The sequence below is a fragment of the Nicotiana sylvestris genome, chromosome 1 (genome assembly GCF_000393655.2).
Source record: "Nicotiana sylvestris chromosome 1, ASM39365v2, whole genome shotgun sequence".
Lineage (NCBI taxonomy): Eukaryota > Viridiplantae > Streptophyta > Magnoliopsida > Solanales > Solanaceae > Nicotiana > Nicotiana sylvestris.
In genome coordinates, this window is record NC_091057.1 from 58,248,531 (window position 1) to 58,262,340 (window position 13,810).

The 13,810-nt window shown below is 36.8% G+C and overlaps 2 protein-coding genes across 3 annotated transcripts; both read right to left on the reverse strand.

Annotated features, from left to right (window-relative positions):
• Nucleotides 1–641: 641 nt before the first annotated feature.
• Nucleotides 642–3,245, reverse strand: LOC104227385 (pentatricopeptide repeat-containing protein At5g19020, mitochondrial). The gene has a single exon (XM_009779621.2). The coding sequence runs from the start codon at nt 3,030–3,032 to the stop codon at nt 924–926; it is 2,109 nt and encodes a 702-aa protein (XP_009777923.1). The 5' UTR covers nt 3,033–3,245; the 3' UTR covers nt 642–923.
• A 954-nt stretch (nt 3,246–4,199) lies between these two features.
• On the reverse strand, nt 4,200–10,999 carry LOC104227384 (uncharacterized protein At5g19025-like). Of its 2 annotated transcripts, none has more exons than XM_009779620.2 (2): nt 10,265–10,998; nt 4,200–4,532 (listed from the first exon to the last, which is right to left on the reverse strand). In XM_009779620.2, exons 1-2 carry the CDS (start codon nt 10,951–10,953, stop codon nt 4,496–4,498), a joined length of 726 nt encoding a protein of 241 aa, XP_009777922.1. In that variant the 5' UTR covers nt 10,954–10,998; the 3' UTR covers nt 4,200–4,495. The 2 variants fall into 2 exon arrangements, with proteins under 2 accessions (XP_009777922.1, XP_070012677.1); XM_070156576.1 differs by lacking the exon at nt 4,200–4,532 and adding an exon at nt 6,279–6,625 and having other exon boundaries at nt 10,265–10,999.
• Between the last annotated feature and the right edge of the window lie 2,811 nt (nt 11,000–13,810).

Sequence of the window (13,810 nt, forward strand, 5' to 3'; positions counted from 1 at the left end):
GGTTTCCAAACCTTTTACGTTTAGTAACACAAGGTAGCTGGACATTATAAAAGAAACTGAAGAAAACACAGCAGTTTGATTTAAATATTTTCTTGGCAACTGCAATGTACAATGTATTGGTCAAGATATCAACCAACTAATCAATCAATTATTCCTCTCTCTTTTTCTTTGATAAGGAAACTATGGCATGAGGAGGACCTTGCTCTTGCTTTGCTTAGCATTGGTGGTGTTGGTACAATGGGATCAGCTGCAGAATTGATCATGGAGGTTTCATCATAGTATTTCTTCTTACCATAAGAAATTTTGTAGGTAGATTGTTATTGGTAGTTTAAACTTAGTGTTCAACCAAGGAACCTTGTGTACAGTTTAAAGGTGTAACCCTACTTTATGTGCTTTTTAGGCTGTTTGTTGATGGGAGGGAAATCATGTACATTTGGTGCGAAAATATATCTTTTAGGTTCGAATTACTAAAGATTATCTCTATGTGATAAACAAGATTGAACCAACTTTTGTCTTTTGAGGTGATATTGAAGGCACAGGATCCTCTATTACACTGCTACTCTTTAGTTGCAGGTTATGCCTATGGTTTCCAAACCTTTTACGTTTAGTAACACAAGGTAGCTGGACATTATAAAAGAAACTGAAGAAAACACAGCAGTTTGATTTAAATATTTTCTTGGCAACTGCAATGTACAATGTATTGGTCAAGATATCAACCAACTAATCAATCAATTATTCCTCTCTCTTTTTCTTTGATAAGGAAACTATGCCTCAATCAATCAGTTAGGGATGACATTGGCCAAGATAGACTAGATGCTGATATTAACTCTGTATTCGGATACTCAAAAAAATAGGTGAACTCTTCTCTTGGCAGACCAGTGCCAAAAAGAGTTTTTGCTGCAGCAACAGCTAACAAAATTGATTTATCGTACAACGCCACTATATGCAGTTGACCTTGTCAATCCTCGACTTCGCATAGCTTGCCTTACTAGAAATGCATCATCCCATTTGCCGGCATCTGCATAAATGTTAGACAGAAGGACCCTACTAGGACCATGAGATGGCTCCACTCTTGCAAGGTTCTCTGCAGCCCTTTCTCCTATTTCTGTGTTACCATGAGTTCTACAAGCCGCCAACAATGTGCCCCATATGATGGTATCTGCCTCCATAGGCATGCTCCTTATTAGCTCTTCAGCTTCTTTCAACCTTCCTGCTCTGCCAAAAAGATCCACCATACAACCATAGTGCTTAACATTTGGTTTTACATTATACAACTTAGTCATGCTCTGGAAATGCTGTTCACCAGCCTCCACCAATCCGGCGTGGCAACATGCACTTAAGACTCCAATGAAGGTGATTGAATTGGGTTTAATGGTTCGCCTCAGCAAATCTGAGAAAATATCAAGAGATAAATGCACGTGCCCGTGCATTGCCAGGCCACAAATAATGGCATTCCATGGTGAGACATCAACTGCTTTCTCTCGAACTTGATTGAATACCGCCAAGGCATCATTGACATTAGCACATTTGGCATACATGTCAATCAGTGCTGCACTCAAGTTGTCATTCAAAGGGATGGAGTTTTTGCAAATATAATCATGAGCCCATCTACCTTCTTTAAATGATCCCAAAGTAGCAATAGAAGAGAGGACACTGACCATAGTTATTTCATTTGGTTTTACGCCATTAGCTAACATCTCATGAAAAAGCTCAAGAGCCAAATCAGGTTGCTCACTTTGTGAATAACCAGAAATCATGGAGCTCCACGAGAAAACATCTCTTGCAGGCATTTGATCGAATAAATGTCTCGCCTCATCAATTTTTCTATTTCTAATAAGTCCTGCAATTAGGGCATTCCAACATGCAACATGGTTCTTGTTTCCTACTTCAAACTGCAAACGAGCAAGATCAACTTCCCCGCAAGCTGCATAAAAGTGAACTATTGTTGCCTGTATAAAGTCCAAGATATCAAAACCCTTCTTCACTGCTACACCATGAAACTGCCTACCCTCATAAATAGACATCACTTGTCCACATGTTGACAGAAAGTCTACAATCATAACATCATTAGGACGCAGCCCAGTATATAGCATTTCAGAATACATTCTTACAGCCTCACTCAACCTCCCCACTTGCAAATAACCATCAATGATTGTACCCCAGGAAACCACATCTTTATCAGCAATCTGTTCAAAAACCTCTCTACTTAAATCAACTAACCCAGCCTTAGTATACCCATTCAGCATCACATTCCAGGAAACCACATTTTTTTGAGGCATCTCATTAAACAACATACTAGCATCCTTTAAACACCCACTAAGACAATACAAATGAAGCAAATTGGTGGATACGTGAACGAAATCCATAACCCCAACTTTCAACACCAACCCATGAAGCATCTTACCCGCCTCAACCCCTCCATAATGCAAATAAGCTGAGATGACATTCACCATAGTCACCTCATTTGGACCAACACCAAAGTACCTCATATCCCGAAAACCCCAAATAGCCTCACTCCAATACCCCTTCTGTACCAAACCCATTATCATAGTCGTATAAGACACACAATTTCTCTCGGGCATTTTATCAAACACCACACGAGCTTCGACCAAAAGCCCAAATTTCACATACCCACACAACATTATGTTACAAGACACTACATCTAACCTAGTACAAGTGTCAAAGATTGTCTTAGCATCAGCTACTAATCCGCATTTTACATAAAAAGTGATTAAGCTATTTAGGATGTAAATGTTGGATTCAAGGCCAGATTTTAAGACAAGGGAATGAAGTTGTTGGCCTTGTGTGATACATGAATCAGTTGAACAAGACTTGAAGGCTGAAACAAGTGAGAATTCGTAATTAGGTTTTTGTTTCTTGGTGATTTGGAGGTGGGGTTGGTGATTCAATGGGGTTTGTGAAGATGGTGTTTTTTGAGCTGACGAAGAGACCCATTTTGGAGAGGGAAAGGAGAGTGAAAATATTGGAACGAGAAGGTGAAAGGATGGCTTGTGTCTGAATCCAATGATCATCACATGATACCATGGAATACTTTCTTGGTTCCACTCAAACAAAATTTGGTGCCTTAAGGAAGGAAGGTCTCGTGGATCATTTGAAGAATTAAATACTCCATTTCAAGTTAGATAAGCTAGGTAATTTGAGAGAATATAGTTTGTCCTTACCTTGCTTCCACTTATATATTAAGCTCAGATTAGTGACAAGAGTTTGAACTTGTAAGAAAAATATTAAGCTTAAATTAGTGAGAGACTTTGAACTTGAAACTCAAATATTAATAACGTCGTGACGTACCCTCAATCCACACTTAATACTATATATTTTGGTTATTAAGCAACAAACAATTGTTTACAACCTTTAAGCAGATAAAGAATTGACATTTTGTCAGGTTAACTATAGAAAACCAAACAAGTCATTCAACACCTTTGACCTTATTCACGTAATCACAAACAACATAACTTTGGAGAATTATTTGTTCTATCAAAAAATTTAGATGCTCAAAGGATCCATTTTGTTTGTGCAAATTGCAAAACAGAGTCAACTAGTGGAGTTCATCCATATATATAGGAAATTCAAGAAAATTAACTTGTATAGTTGAATCATCAATAGATTGAACTTAACCAAAATTCGCACTTCATTTTACAATTTGTAGGTGTAAGAATTTAATTTTCATTCAATATTTTTTTTCCTTTCATCCTACTTGAGCCATTGCCTGCAACACACATTAGATTTCAAAATTTGCTCTTATATTTCATCTTTACAATTTTCTGCCCTTACAACTCCTGTACATAGATGACTATGGGTATAGTGAAATTCTTATATAAGCCGTGCCAATATTGTCATGAACTAACCTTTGATATTGATTGTGAAAAGTTCCAAATAGCATAGGCGGAGGTCGAATCCCGAATTCTAGCACAAACCCATTTGACTAGGTACTATTTGTACTTATTTAGTTGGAGTAAATTTTTAAACTAGGTTCGGATGAACCCACAAGTCCATAACTACATCCGCTCATGCCTAATAGGCACACGATAGTTTAGACTTAAGAGTAGCAGCAGCTCTAAGTTGGATCCTCAAGACAAGCTTATATATAGCGTTTGTTCATAGAACCGGCTTTATTCAAGTGGAAAACTTGTTTAAACAGTTCAATCTCTTAGCTGACTGAAAGATAATACTATAGAACGTTGTGAGAGGAAAAATTAGAGAGAAAACACCGTTCCAACACCTTCAGAAACCTGGCAGGTAATGAGGGAGGAAAGATATGTTATCCCTTATTTGATAATCTAATATTCATGTTCTATGGTATACGCTTCTTGAGGAAAGAAAAAGTTCTGGCTATAGTTTGTACACATTGAGCATTGTTCTAAAGTAAGTATCAATGGGATTTTTTCCAAAATGGCTCTGAACAACAATATCAATCTCCCATGCTTCTCAAATTCAGAAGGCAACGAATTAGATCCCGATGTGCGATGATCAACATTCAGCGATTATCTGCTTTACCATTAAGTGCCAGAGTCCTGCAGTAGATCAACAAATTTATCGGTCAGTCATAGTGGAAAGGGCATAAACAGTAATGAAAATCTGGAAGGTGACCAAAAGAAAATACGTTACAACACTTGATGGACCAAGTCCCAGTCCCCACTTATTGTTGTTGTACTTGATGGACCAAGTAGGTAAAAATTTCTAATAGATTGAGAATGTAGAAACCATGCAAGGATGTGAATTCAGAAGAAAACAGTTCAGCATCAGGATTCTAAACAAGAAACTAGCTAGGCATACCTTTGGTCGAAGTATGATCGAATTTAACCTATATATTAGGAGGATTAAATTGACAGATTGTTGCTACTAAACAGCCAAATAATACAACTTGCTCCCGAGTTCCAAATAGCATGCAATGTATGTATTTTACCAATAATTAAATACAAGTTTAATTGCTCTTTTAATGTAACGAGCGGAGTATTTGACAGTATGATCAATTTTTTTAAAAAATAAAAATTCCAATCAGTCAATCATCATCATTTTCAATATAATTCCATCAAATACGGTCTTCAAATTTCAGATCCAGACCAAATTAACTCTTACAGGTCTTCTGAATCTATTTAGAGCTTTTCTGGGACAAAGGACAGATCAATCGCAACAGAAAACAATCGAGCAAAAGCCAAATGCATTAAATTTCCAAGGAACTAAGCGACTAATGTATATCAAGTTATCTGCTAAAACAAACAGTTAAAACGAATTAATCGACTTATCAAAGCACTCAGACATATTACTTATCAGAATGGTAGTTACTAGTTAGCACATTTATACTGAGTCCAACAAACAACTTCAAAAAGAACGACTAGTTAGATGGCCATAGTCAAAAACTTTGTAAGACTTTCCGTCTCTCTATTATTTCTCATCAGATATGTTGCATGGACTAATCCTTCCAACTGCCTCTTGATATTCGATCCCACTATAACGCACCGTGTAACCCATGACTTGATAAAATATGACATTGCTATGTAAAAACCAACATAGCTAAAATATATACCTAAAGCATCAGATCACCTGATGATAATATTAAAGGATGTTCTACCTGCACTATACTAAAGATTCATTATCAACTTCGTCTAATCACGTACCTCGACCTCGGATCTTCAGCGAAGAACTTAGCATATTAAATTTCTAAAAATACAGGTGCACTGTTATACAGCGATATCATGATACCATCAACTGAAAGGAAGAATGTGGGCCATCACCAAGTGTTTGGTGGCAAAATCCAGGAGCTCAGTTTCCATATTCACATAAAGTTCAAAAAAATCCATCACTACCTCAAAGACAGAAATCTTAAACTGACAGAGCAGCCTACTGCCAAATCCTCAACTGGTTCAGTTAGTCTTAAATTGATGAAGTTCACATCTGATAACCAACGTTATTAGAGCAGAAATGGAGTCATCTATGAATTAGATAAGCATAAATGAAGAGCACCAGCAGTGATCTGCTTTATCTTACATCATGATGCTCACAAGCACCGATAGAACAATGAATCAGATATTATTCATCCATGGCATTCGATCACGCACCATAAAGGCTATGGGAATGTTGAGATAGTATGAATTGCCTACTGATTGGTGAAAATGACTTACTACTTGTACAAAGGAATGTACTCCTAGGAATCTTGGATTGTGACCTTTAAATAATGCAATCATAGCCTAATAGGTTAAGAAAAGATAACGCCAGATATATTTTAGAGATCCTACAAATCTGGCTTTAGTGGCATTATATTTGTAGAAAGCTTCATTATTGAAATGCAATTCCATTGAAAAAAAGAAAGAAAAAAGAAAAACAAAATCATCAAGGACTATAACAAACACGTTAAGCATACACTAGAATTCCCAATTAACTGAGAACTAAGAAACAAAAGAATGTAATACTCGTGGAAGTCCACTCCCGATACCAATCCACGTTCAGCCTGAAGACTGCAAAGTATCCCTTAGAACTTCTGCAATCTTGTCTACATCACTATAACTCTCCCATGTACTAACATCACCATTGGAAAACACACAATCTTTGAAGCCCTTAAAGTTTAACCTTCTCTCATGAATTAGCAGATCTATAAGCCATTTTGCTGCTGCATCAGACATGCATTCCACTTAGGGTTATATATACAGAAAGGCAATATCTTACAAGTTAATAATTGTAGTTGCAACAAACTTTACATTCACTTCTCATAAATTTGGACAATAGATTTGCACACAGAACATTTTACTTGCTATTCCTAAAATGTCAACCCCAGACTTTAAGAAAGTCAATAAAATAAAAAGATGTTTAAAAGGTCATAAGATGGGAGCAAAATGAACCATAGCACCTGTTGGTTCCCAATACTTCCTTTTTAGTTTGAACAAGATACTATTCCTTCACAAGAGCCGAGAGTCTCCCGGAAACAGCCTCTCTACCCTTTCGGGGTAGGGATAAGGTCTTGCCTACGCTCTACTCTCCAAGACCCCACTAGTGAGATTTTACTGGGTATGTTGTTGTTGTTGTACTATTCCTTCACAAGAAAGAATATTTTTATTTTGATAAGTAAAAAAAAAAGAGTGGTCTCAAGGGTAAGAAGAGCGGGAAGAAATCCAACAAAGTTCCCACATACGTGGGTTGACATTAGGAACTTTCCTTGAGGCGATACTTACCTTTTTATGATCGAGAGTTTTTTTTTTTTTTTGTTTCGAAGCTCTCCAATTAAATAATAGACTCAGGTCACCAGCCAAAATTCAAACGCATAACGAGTGCCTACCACACCTCGCTTTATAATACATGTACCGTTGAACAAAGCCCCGAGGGCTACCTTGAGCCAACACTCGTTTACCCTATTTATGGAAGAATTAACTAATAGCATACAAGATGATCTTCATGCTGTATGTTATTTGCAAATGGTATTAGTTAACTAGCGAAACTAACGAAGATGTCAATGAAAGCTGAAACTATGAGGGAGCATTCTAAACAGTAAGGGCTTAAGGTTGAGCAAAAACAAGACAAATTATATAGATAATATGTAAGGAGAAGGTAGTTTGGATGGTTTAGCCATATCCTACGTATGTAGACCTTCATATGCACTCCCCATAGATTCGACACAATGATGATTAAAGGTACTAAAAGGGGAAGGGTAGATCTAAAATCACATTAAAGGGACATTGTCTCAAAATAAGTACTATCTCGGATTCACTACAAGACTTAATTAAGCACAGAAACTTATGGAATCAAAGGATCCATATTTGTTCTGCCAATTAGCTGGGATTAAAGCTCTGTTATTATTGTTACATGTATATTAGATTGGTGTTTGACAGGACTCAATGTGGGGACGTGCCTAATTTGTCAAAAGAAAATTAAAGAAAAGTACGGATATGTTAAGATTGAGAGAGCTTCTACTCAGTGAATGAGGTGACTAATTTAGAGGAACTGGCTGGGATTATGGGCTGTGGCATTGGGTCTTTCCCAACATCATACCTAGGGCTCCCCTTAGGAGCAAAGCATAAAACAATTGAAGTCTGGAATGGAGTCATTGAAAAGGTAGAAAAAGACTGGCTTCTTGGAAAATGCAGCATTTATCAATTGGGGGCAGATTAATGCTGATTAAAAGTGTCATGGACAACATTCCTACTTATATTATGTCCCTCTTCCCTATGCCAAGCAGAGTCAAAAAGCAGCTAGACAAAGCCAGAAGATCATTCCTATGGGAGGGCAATAGTGAAGATCACAAGTTTCATTTAGTCAAGTGGTCCAAAGTCATGCCTAAGCACTAAGGTGGTCTAGGAGTTAGGGATCTACAAAAGCACAATAGGAGCCTTTTATTGAAGTGGTGGTGGAGGTATGCTCAAGAAAATTCTTGCATATGGAAAAAGGTGGTGACAGCTAAGTATGGGAAGTTGGACAACTGGAGCACCAAACAAAGTAGAGCTCCACATGGAGTTGGGCCCTGGAAGTATATCAACAACTTAAAACAGGAATTCTTTCAAGAGGTATCCTTCAAAGTAGGGGATGGCAGATTTGTTAAATTCTGGAAGGATAGGTGGATCCTGCCCCAACCTTTAAAAGACACACACTCAGGCATTTTCCAGATAGCCTTGGATCCAGACTCAACAATTGCACAGAATAGAGCAGGGAACTTATGGGAACCACTCTTCAGAAGGAACCTACAGGACTGGGAACTAGAGGAACTCTTTGATCTCTTCAGAATCATTGAAGGTTCTTCCATAGACCTTCAAACTACAGACAGGCTAAGATGGGGCAACTCCAGCAAGGGTATATACACAGTGAAGGCAGGGTACAACAAACTGTGTGCACGTAATGGAATGATTGACAATTGGCCATGGAAACACATTTGGAGATCAAAGCTACCCACTAAAGTTATTTGTTTCTCCTGGATTGCCCTCAGGAATGCTACACTGACACAGGACAATCTATGCAGAAGGAGAATCCAACTGGTCAACAGATGTTACATGTGCTGCAGCAATACTGAATCAGTAAATCACCTTTTTTTGCACTGTCCAGTGGCATCTGACATCTAGAACATGTTCTTAGCAGTTTTTGGACTCAGTTGGGCAATACCTATGGACATTAGAGATGCATTTGAAGGCTGGTGCTCCTGGAAAGTTGAGAAATCCAACAAAAAAATCTGGCAAATGATCCCAGTTTGTATCTGCTGGAGTATATGGACAGAAAGGAATTCCAGATGTTTTGAAGGCATCTCAACTTCCACCAGCCGTTTGAAGTCTAAATGTCTAATGAATTTGTTTAGTTGGAGCTACCTTTCCCCTGTAAATGATGTCATTTCCCTTTTAGATTTTATTAGCTCCCTTAGCATGGCATAATGCCTCTTTTTGCTTCTGGTCTTGGCTAACTCAGGTCTTATAGGTTTTTTTGTCTTTATAGAGTTAGCCAAGGACTCACACTTTGTATTTTTCTGGCATCTTCTTGATGCATTCAATGAAACATCTTACTTCATCAAAAAAAAAAAAAAAGATTGAGAGAGCTTCTAATTTTAGTGAATCCCTCGTTTGCCTTAAAAGACAAATCATTAGTATCTGAATGAAATGGACCTGAATAAAGCAGAATGGATTCAAAGGATTCATAAGCCAGTTCCACCTATGAAGCTATTAAGACAATTATGAAGTAGTTGATCGAATGATCTCTTTGACAAGTCGTTGCCATTGAGTCAACTAGTAAGCCTTACAATCACTAGCTAATGTATTTCTTCTCATCTATATATGCTTTGATGGATATAATGGTGAGAGGTAGCAACTACCCGGTATATTAATCGAGTTATGCGCAAGCTCGCCGAACTTAATCATTTTGTTAATGGACATAATCAATCAGCAACGAATTCAGGTATACAAGCCACATTATCTCACTACACTTAGATGTCTAACATCTTAACTGCCTGCCAGAAGCAAAAAAGCCCAACAAAATACAAGCCGCATTACCCCGTTTTATAAATCTCTCATAAAACTCTACTCATCATCGCTATCACTTTTCTTTCTTCTTTTCTAACTTTCATATACAAGTCTCAGCACCATCAGTCACAATCGAAATAAACCAGCTCAGCACCTTTTAATCTATAATTGATTAAGTGACCTTTACAGATTTCATTGTCCAATCAGTTAGAATGAACCAGTTCTTGAAAGTACAATCATCTATACAATGAGTAGTGAAACTGAAACCAAAACACAATCAACAAAAAGTAAATGCTTAAAGCAAAACAGAAGCTACTTACTTCTTATGGCGACGCCCTCGTTTAGCACCCCAACCTTCAAGTTTAGCAACAGGACACCCACATTTAGACCTAAACAACAACACTGCACGTCCATTGGGGGGTGCCATTTTCCTTAACTCCGCCCTTAAACACTCATAATCCGGGTTATTCTCACTCCCACCTTTCCAAGGCAACTCGTTAATCTCTCTCACAGCTTTACTACTACTACTACTATCAGCCCCACCAGATCTTAAAAAACACTCTTCACCCTGCAATTGCAAGTCAAATTCCATAGCCCTTCTCAACCCTTTACACCCAGGTTTCCCACATTTCCTCGATCTAAAAAACCCGAAAAACCCACAACAGATCTCGAATGAAATCACCACCACGAAGAAAACAACGAAGAAGAACGCGTAAAAGATGTACTGGGTTGTTAAAACGTCGACGTTTAGGGTAAGTGGGTAGGGGAAAAGAAGGGAAAGGGAATTGAAGATGTAAGAGAAGTAGGAGATTATGAGGAAAGTGCCAGAGAAGAGAACAAGAACGAAGATGAGAAGATCAAGGGTAGCGGAAGGGGAGTGATTACAGAGGGAGGAGGAGGAGCAATTTGGGAAATTTGGATTTGAGGGTTTCTTTGGGGGTTTGGAGAGGGAAGAAGAAGAAGAAGGGGGGGCCATGGTAATGGAGGAAGAGAGGAGGTGATGGTGCATGTTAGAGAAAAAGGGTGGGTGGTGGGGTGGGGGAGAGTATCTGGTGGGGTGGTGATTAGGGGGAGGGGTTTTGTTTTTCAGGTGGAAAAGAGGAAGAGGAAAGTGCGTATGATAATATTGCGGTACACGTTAGTGGCCTATGTTATCATTCGATCAATTACAAAATTTTGCCACTTTAATAATTGTTCAATAATTACAAAAAGGAAATATAATTGTCCAATAATTAAGCGTGATTACTTTTCCATATAAGAGTTATGCCTTTATTTTCAAGGAGTTTTTATTTGCAACTCTAAAATATACGTAACATTTATAATCCTCTCCATGTACTCCTTAATTCTTGTAAAAAGGATTCTCGGAATTTATGGCTTAAAATTCCAATCTATGTAATAAAAGAATTCATGAATGTGCTTGGTGTTTAAATACGTAATATATTGAGATCCACTTTTTTTAATAAGTAAAGCTTTCATTTCTTAAAATTAAAATAATATTCATATAATCTAAAACAGTCTGATGAGAAAGATGTTATTCTTTTCTACAAAAAACAATTACGCTAATTTTTTTTAATCTATGTTCATTGAAATGAATAAATAACATTCACCTTTCAACTAAATCTTTTGAACTGGAATTGAATAAGTTAATTTGTTTATTTATTTTCATTAAAATGTATAAGAAACAAAGTATTAAGTAAATCACATGTGTCATTTAAATAAGATTTATATGTTAAATGTAATTAATTATATCAGATCGAATTGTCTTTTCCATTGCTATCGTTTGATGTTATTATTATTGATGGATTTGAGTCCATTCCTTCCGGCATTTAAAGTTGGAGACATGAACCCCAAATCATTACTTTTTATTATTATTATTGTTATTATAAGATAAAAGAAAATTAATTTTCCAACCCTAATCATTAAGCGCCTTTCTCTTTCCATAATATTGCTTTGCCGAATTCCTTGTACATTTGGCCAATAGGAAAAGAAGTTGGTAAAAAGAGGAATTGCAAGATTCTAAAGTTCACTCGCAAGTCACAAGTAAGGAATACGTTGGGCCACTTGGAAGGGTGGATTAAGGGAATAATTAATAAGTTTGGTCCTCGAAATCAACCTCCACTTCCAACCAAGAGGTTGTGAGTTCGAGTCTCCCCAAGAGCAAGGTGAGAAGTTCTTGGAGGAGGGAAGAATGACGGGGGTCTATTTGGAAACAGTCTCTCTACCTCAGGGTAGGGGTAAGGTCTGCGTACACACTACCCTCCCCAGACCTCACTAAGTGGGATTATACTGTGTTGTTGTTGTTGTTGGTCCTCGAAATCAAGATTTTATTAGAATAACGAATTAAATTGTACGAGAAATAGACTTTAGTTAGATTCCATATTATGGGAGGTGTAATTTGGGTAAAGGACCGAATTTATGGACCTCATGTAGATTCACTTCCTCCATTGACTTTAGCATTTACTGCTTTCACACAGCTACCTATATTCACGCTCTATATATTCTTTTTCTTTTTGGTTGGGGGGGGGGGGAGTGTTGAGAGCAGGATCAAGTTCTTTATGTTTTATACATTTATTTATTTTAGTAAAAATGAAAAAACAACGTTCAAAAAAGGATAAATTATACAAAATCCTTTACTAACCGTTAAATCGATAACCTCATACCAATAAACTAATAATAATTTTTTTTATTTCGGTCTATTGGTTAAATTGGAACTCACATACCCCTAATAAAAATACTTACTCTAGCTGCCTACAATAAATGATAAGTAATTTTTTATAACATATTAAATTAAACTCTGAGGTCGTTTGGTTTAGAACAAAATATTTTGAGATTATAATGCGGAGATTAATAACACAATTATTTAGTGCATATACTTTCATTGGTAGATACATTAAATTAAAAATAATATTGCAATTGTGGTAAAACAGTTCCAAAATTACTAATCCACGAATAAAAAATGACAAAATATGAGATAAAATAATAGCATAATTTATTCTAAAATTTTAATCCCTTATATCACCAACTAAATGATCCCTAATAATATTAATTATTTTTTACATTATTAGTGTGTATAGCTTAAACCGAAAAAGTATATTCAAATTACACATGACATACTTTCTTATCGTTCTTCCTAAAAAGATGGCTTATTTGTGTTTCAGACTCAAACAAAGAACAATTATTGCATAACATATTCGGCAATACAAAAAAAGAAAAAGAAAAATTCATGTTTTCATTTGGATCATATTTTGGTCTAGTTTGGAGCCTTCGTCTGGAGGTACAATGTGCTTTTTTGTCACGATCCAAAACAAACTGTCGTGATGGCGCCTATCGTGGAACTAGGCAAGTCAACTACTCAACCATTTCAACATAACCAAAAGCTTTGAAAAATACGGAAACAATTAATATTTAAGGAAAAACTTTTGAAAACAGAAATAAATACGCAACCCAATACAATCTTTCCCAAAACCGGGGTGTCACCGATTACACGAGCATCTACAATGGAAGATACTCTAATACAATGTCTAAAGAATAAAAATTGAAAAACAAGTAAAGATAATGAAGGAGCGTCAAGGTCTGCAAACACCATGCAGCTACCTCGGTAGTCTTCCAAGATCCTGACTCCACATTCAGCAGCCGCCATGACTAGAAGCACCTGGATCTGCACACGAGGTGCAGGGTGTATCGTGAGTACAGCCAACTCAATAAGTAACAAATCCAACCTTTGGACTAAAAGTAGTGACAACTCAACCGGTACATTTCTATATTGAAATAACAGTGCAGATATATAGGCATGCTTTCAAGTTCAACAGATAAACTCAAAACAGTAAGATAAATCAAATCTGAATGATATGAAGAATATATTCCTC